This window comes from Maylandia zebra, linkage group LG11 (genome assembly GCF_041146795.1).
Source record: "Maylandia zebra isolate NMK-2024a linkage group LG11, Mzebra_GT3a, whole genome shotgun sequence".
Taxonomy (NCBI): domain Eukaryota; kingdom Metazoa; phylum Chordata; class Actinopteri; order Cichliformes; family Cichlidae; genus Maylandia; species Maylandia zebra.
Genome location: NC_135177.1, coordinates 25,746,469 through 25,753,407, shown reverse-complemented (window position 1 = coordinate 25,753,407; position 6,939 = coordinate 25,746,469). Strand labels below are relative to the sequence as shown.

Below are 6,939 nucleotides of genomic sequence, written 5' to 3'. Positions count from 1 at the left end.
ATTTTGTTTGTATTTTAAATTAGATTATATGAATAGAAATGTGGATTAAAGGTATTAAATGCTACTTTTCTCAGCAATAAAACTGATAGACTTAACTTCACATAAAACTAAACCCACTTAACTGACCTACTGCGTCATTCACTATATTGCTTATTACTCCGGACTTGGTTTTTTGGTTTTCCTTGAACCTTTAATGATGGGTGCAGTACTTCGTACATACCTAAAATGAACTCGCATCTGGACACGGTATTCTTGAGCCTGGTTATTGAAGCTGGAATATCTCGGAAGGAGCGTCATTTCACTTGTAAGCTACACTGGCTTGTGTTATTGTTTTTTATCCAAACTCTACCTGCCGGAGCTCTCGGCTAAGCGGAAAAGGAAGCGGTCGTTTTAAATTCCCTCCAGCACCGCAGAGGCGTGGCGTTTATGTTGAACACTTGAAGGTTGGTGGAGAAAAGCACAAACTTACTTTAGTTTCACATTATATGAGAAGATTATAGAGATTAATGACAGAAAAAAAAAACATTATGACGCATAAACTTGCACATGAAAACCCTTAAATATGAATTATTTACTGAGCATTTTACTGATTGCTGTGGATCGGTCTTCCAGGCAGCTACGTTTGTGGTGGACAGATGCTATAAGATAAAAAGACAATATTAACCGAAAATAATATTATGTTATGCAATGTATTCCGGAGAAGTGCGGATTTTAATGCAGGGGTGGATTTGTGGTCTAACATTTATTCACCTGTTTTCACTTTGGTAAATAAAAATAACAAAAGTTCATCTGCACTAAATCCTGCCTCTGCCCCACTTAAAGTGCCTCTATAATGTACTTTAAAAACAGCGAGCACTGACCAAAGTGCTGAACATAAAATAAGAAAAAATATCAAAATAAATATAAATACTAAAAATAAAAATACAGTAAACAAATAGAACACTAACATCAAAAATAAAATCCAAATAAATTTAACATTTCTATACTGGGTTAAAAGACAAACTGAAAAGGTGGATCTTTGATCGCTTGAGGAGGCCTTTCTAATTTGTAATGGCAATGCGTTCCACAATTTGTCTTTTTTAGGGGCATATAAACCTGCGTATCATCTGCATATAAATGGAAAGCAATTTTTTGCCTTCTAAAAAAAAGGGGAGAAAAGCAGAGGTCCAAGTATTGATCTCTGTGGTACCCCACATGAGACTAGAGCTGGGGAGGATCTAAAATCTGAAAGGCTGACACAAAATGTTCTCTCAGCCAGGTAAGACCTAAATCACTTCAGAGCAGTACCATGAATGCCTACACAGTGTACCAAGAATCATAGTAAAATATTGTGATCCACTGTGTCAAAGGCAACTGTTAAGTCTCGGAGAACCAAGATCACATGATCCCCTATTTGTAGCCAGGAGGACGTCGTTAACAACTGTAAGCAATGCAGATTTGGTGCTATGCAGAGATTTAAAACCAGACTGAAAAATCTCAAGGACATTATTTTCATTTAAAAAGGTTTTCAGCTGATTATATGTAATTTTCTCCAGAATTTTAGAGAAAAAGGAAGCTTGGAAATAGGCCTAAAATTTGATAAAACAGAGGGACCCAGGCTAGTTTTCTAAAGCAGAGGCTGAACTATAGCATGCTTCAAAATTTTAGGAAAAATACCAGATGAGAAACTGGTAATAACAATAACAAGAATGAATAGCCCAAGAGTAGAAACGACCTCTTTAAATAATTGAAGTAGAACAACATCAGTAGGGGAACCTGAGGGCTTCAGATGACTAACAACCTCATAGAATAAAGAGAAAGTTACAGGCTTAAACTGGTAGAAAACAGCACAGCAAGAAACAGGGACTGAAGGGTCAAGAGCAGGTGGTGTTTTCTGAGCCCTGGTGTTATTCACCTTTTCCACAAAGAAATTCAGAAATTTCTTACATACCTCAGAGGAAGCTTCAATACAGTCAGACTGAGGAACATTCAACTAAAACCAAAAAAAATGTCTTAAAAAACATTAGCACAACAAATTATTCTCAAAATTCTTTTAATTTTATTAAGATTGGTGGGACAAGTGGCTGCCCACACAACATTGCAGTATAAGGATAAAAGAAACTGTATTAAGGCATTAAAATGCAAGACTGATTTAATAATAATCCAACTGTACAGGAAGAATATCCAGAATTTTTGTATGTGTCCTACATGCACAATAAGTTTTCAAGAATATAATCATCTCCCAAAATAATTACACAATTCTGGCCAATTAATTGGCCAGCTACTAAAAAAAAATAACAGTCTACACTCTTACTTCTACTTCTGCTTATTATTTTTAAGGTGGTGAAGTAATTAGATTCCTTCTTTTTTCAGTGCAAAAAAACCAACCTAACATAACCCATTTACTGCCAAGTCGGGGGGGGAGGAGGCAAAAACACCAATCATAAGCTAATTCTGCATTTGTAAGATGATCTGTTCTGCGTGTGTTAGGTTGATGCTAGATCTCACACGTGACTCAGTGTTAATGCATTCGTCACATGAACTGACTCAACTTCACTTTATTTACACACAAACATTCAGACAAACATGCAGCTTAAAGCGCTTCACACAGCAAAACCAAAACGACACAGAATGACATTAAAACCATTCACAACATTAATTATATAAATTATAGACAATAAAATATAATACTAAAAATAAATATATAAAAGCAATAAATACAGGGATACACCTTGCACTTCAAACTTTCATTGATGTATTACAGATAATTTAGTAATCAACAAGTGGAAGAACAAAAACAATCCATTAGCAGAATTTCATATGATTTGTTCAAGCTATCTTTATAGTGTTTTGCAAAAACAGATTATTGTTGCGACAGTGCCGTTAAAAGAAAAACTACTGGCAACCACCAGTTCTACCCAGCAGCCTCCTTGTAGATGGACCTATGCTATACATTTGAAAATACTAGATGATTTTCAGAAATGCTGACCTCTGACCTTTACATCGAGCTCACTGAGATTTGAACTTAGGTTTTTACACAAACTTGGTTCCCCACGCCGCTCCAGCAGCGTGACAACAGCCTTTTACTTTTGATGGGTAAAAAATGTCATGCATTACATTTACAGGTAAGAGTTTGCTTTAACACATTCATTTAAAAAAACCAAACAAAAACAGACTGGGTAGTGTACTTTTACTTGCAACTTAAAGTCAGCACTGTCCTATTTACAATCTTCTCTTTAAAGCTTAGCGGCATTTGGCAACGTGACCGGAAAGATGGTGAGAGCGGGCAAACCTGCGGAGGCATTTAGGGCAAGAATACGGCTTCTCGCCCGTGTGAGTTAACATGTGAGTTTTCAAATGGCCCGACAGGCGAAAGCTTTTCCCACATTCTTGACATGTGTAGGGGCGCAGGTTAGTGTGACTCCTCCTGTGCTTCCCCAGATCACCAGATGAAGTGTAACAGCGGTGGCACTCGGGACATTCAAAGGGCTTTTCCCCAGAGTGTATCCGTTTGTGTTTCACCAAGTCACCGGACTGTGTGAAACTCTTATCGCATTCAGTACATTTGTAGGGTCTCTCACCAGTGTGGGTGCGTTGGTGATTTCTTAAATGGGCAAGGCGAATGAACCTACTGCCGCAGACAGTGCAGTGGTAAGGCCTTTCACCAGTGTGTGTTCGTAAGTGTATTTTTAAAGCGCCAAGATCTCCGATCTTCAACCCGCAGTCTCCGCACTGATGAGCTTTCTCGTTGGTATGAAGTTTAGTGTGAACCCTCAGGTTTCTCTGAGTGTTAAAATTTTTCCCGCACACATTGCAGTGGAAGGGTCTTTCACTTGAATGTGTCCTCAGGTGTAGATCCAGGCTAGACTTCAATCCAAACTCCTTTCCACATTCCGAGCAGGAATATTCCTTCTTGCCAGAGTGTGTGGTTAAATGGCACTTAAGATGGTGGGACCTTAAAAAGGCTTTCTCACACACCTGACATTTGTAGGGCTTCTCCCCTGTGTGTATTTTCATGTGTTGTCGCCAGCCGCTGCGCTCTACAAACCTCCTGCCGCAATCCTTGCAGACAAACGGCCGGTCGCCTGTGTGGGTGCGCATGTGGTCTTCCAGGCTTTGAGGTGTGCGCACTTTCTTACCACATTCTGGACACTCCACACCAGTGTCCAGACAGATTGGTTTATCTTCAGGCTCCGTGCTATCTAGTTCATGACACAAATGAGGTCCTTGACCCCAGGTAGTTTTGAAACTCTTCCCACAATCAGCACAACTGAGATATCCTCCTCTAGTAACCACAGACATGTTGTGCCAGCGCTGACAGTGATTTTTTAGGTTCTTCAGGTACTGGAAGCTGCGAGCACAGGTTGGGCAAGGGTGAAGCCTGCGGGGAGGGGCAGAAGGGTGGACTTCACGTACGTGGACCCTGAGGTGTACTTTAGAGTTAAAGGTACTGCTGCATGCACCGCAGCTGTATTTGGGGATGAGATTTAGTGTGCGGCTTGAGAAGCACGTGTTGAGTTTCGCAAGGTACTGTTTCTGATGGACCCACTTAACATGCTTCTCCAGGAAGTCCAAGTCAGTAAAGGAGACAGTGCAGTGCGGACATGGAAAAAACTCAGATGACGACTCTACATAGGAGTGACAAAAAAATAGACAGGAGTCACATCAAGCAAAGGTAAGAATGTATGATTAGACTTTTCCTGTTACAGTAATAGGAAACTCTCTTGATTTATAATAAAGACATTTAAGCTGTGTCACCCAATTTGCACCCAATTTTTGTTTTTAAAGTTATTAAAGATGTATGCTGTAAGATAATTCCACTCTTGAAAAAGAGCAGTTCAAATAAATAATTTAAAGCCCTAAATTCATGCCCATGATGAGACTATGTAAACTTCTGACTATAACTATATATTCAGTGGCTGGATCTGGATTTTTTAATGTAATGTAGTTTTTGGTCAGAATCTTTCCATTTTCTTGTCTTGCTATTCCCTTCAATGAGGGTGTCTAGCTTAAGGATCACTAACAGTGCTCCTGTTATTTCTTAACTTTTTTTAAAACATATGTATTTAACCCTCAGCTGATTAAAAAAATGTAAATGCAGATACACCTCTAGAGCTTGCATTAATGTGTTTCTTATACATACTTTTCAAGCTAAAACTGGCTATTTGTAAAATTTGGAAAAGGTGAATAACAACTAAAAGCAAAAAGACCCAGACTTAAGGCCGGTCTCTACCTCTGCAAGCCTCCTCCTCTCCCTCTTCAAACCCCTCTCGGGCGCTGCTTGCATCCTCCACCTCTTCTTCACTCTCTCTCTCTTCTTTGACCCACGACTCCGGCTCCTCCTTGACAGCAGCTTCAGTGAATTCATAATGTGGTGGATGGTAGGAGTCAAACTCCTCCTTTATGTGTCCTTGTGAAATATAAGCATCTGTAATAGTGTCAGGCTTAGTGTCTTCTGTGCCTTCACTGTGCTCCTCGCTGATCTCCTGCGAATGTGGCTCCTCCTTTATCTGGATATTGAGGCCGTGCCCATTAGTGTATACTTCACTGAAGCCTTCCTCGCCATCACTCCCCTGCTCTAATTTATGCTCAGCTTTAATAGTGACCGCATCGCTTTGTGTCTCTTCTGTCTTTGCCTCCCCTTTTGTGGATTTCATCTTCACGTAATCACCATTAGGGTTTCGTCGTGGCGTGCTGTGGAGCAGAGGAAAACACCGTTATGTCGAATATCTCGATGGACACTTAGATTTAAAAAGGCAGTCCGAAAAACACAGGGAACAGAAGCAAGCGTCATCTAAATATTCCCTGACTCTGGTTATCTGATCTTTGTTAGCTCACATTAGCTAAGAAGCATTAGCCTAGCAATAGGCTAACGCCGTTTACTTTCCTACAGCTGTGCAACTGTCACCGTTTCGCTTATATTCCGCCACAAAGAAGAGACTCACAGTGTTAAATCGGGCGCTTAAGCCGCAGCAGCTTCTTCACATTTAAGCGACCATTTACTGGCAGCCTGCATCAGTTATAAATGGATAAAAACACAGGAAGAGCACCGCACACTTCCTCTGGTGCTGGCCAACCAGAGCACACCAGCCTTGTTTACCTTGAACCCGCTTTTAAAGTGACAGCTACAAAAAACAAGCGTCACAACAAATCACGCCATCCTGCATCATAACTTATCTGTCATGCTATACGTGATGTAGATGGGTTAAGAAAGATAAAAAAGAAAAAGAAAAACTACAAAAAGAAAAATATCCTCAGTTTTAACAAATTCTCACTGGTCAATTCGTTAAGTTCACCTTGATAATACTGCGTTACAACCTCCTTTGTCCTAATTATTCATGGTATAGAATCAACAAAGTTTTGGGAACATTACATATTGACATGAGAGCATTACACAGTTGCTGTAGATTTGTCAGATACATATCCTTGATGGCAAGTGGTTATTTGATTTGCTGTTGCCTTGAATGCCAAAGCAGGGCCAGGGGAGGTAAAGATGCAGAGGCTTTGCAGGCCAGTCTCTGCAGGCACTAAAGTGTCTGGGCACTAGAGGACTCCAAAACCATAGAGCAATCAAGAACGACACAGATGCAGCAGAAAAGGTGCCAAGCAGCCTATGGATCAAGCGGACCAATCCATGGATGACAATTGCTACCTGGACAGTCAGTGCCTGGGTTGCACGGGTGAGGGTGTATGACGTTGAACGACCCGAAACACTCACTGAAACCAGATTGCATCACTGTTGATGTGTTGCATCAGAAAATGTATGCAAGAACTTGAAATACTTAGGCTTCTCAATTAGAAGCACATTAGTCTGTACCAGGTATAAATATGTTGTAGGGTTTTCCAGCTCTCCTCCAAAATATCATATTGGGCCAGGGGGGTAATTTCCGGGGGGGGGGGGGGGGGGGGGGGGGGGGGGTGTTATGACCCCCCATAAAAAGACCCAACCAATATAACCCC

The 6,939-nt window shown here is 40.7% G+C and overlaps 1 protein-coding gene across 1 annotated transcript; it reads right to left on the bottom strand.

Annotated features, from left to right (window-relative positions):
- Window positions 1–2,522: 2,522 nt before the first annotated feature.
- LOC101483190 (uncharacterized) lies at window positions 2,523–6,061 on the bottom strand. Its single transcript, XM_004550907.3, has 3 exons — window positions 5,925–6,061; window positions 5,213–5,673; window positions 2,523–4,607 (listed from the first exon to the last, which is right to left on the bottom strand). The coding sequence occupies exons 2-3, from the start codon at window positions 5,634–5,636 to the stop codon at window positions 3,223–3,225; spliced, it is 1,809 nt and encodes a 602-aa protein (XP_004550964.1). The 5' UTR covers window positions 5,637–5,673; window positions 5,925–6,061; the 3' UTR covers window positions 2,523–3,222.
- Window positions 6,062–6,939: the final 878 nt, after the last annotated feature.

Excerpts from the sequence above, each read along its gene's own strand:
- LOC101483190 (XM_004550907.3), bottom strand. The coding sequence starts at position 5,636 with ATGAAATCCACAAAAGGGGAGGCAAAGACAGAAGAGACACAAAGCGAT. Across the intron at positions 4,608-5,212 it reads AGAGGAGGAGGCTTGCAGAG|AGTCGTCATCTGAGTTTTTT; the intron begins GTAGAGACCGGC and ends ACTCCTATGTAG.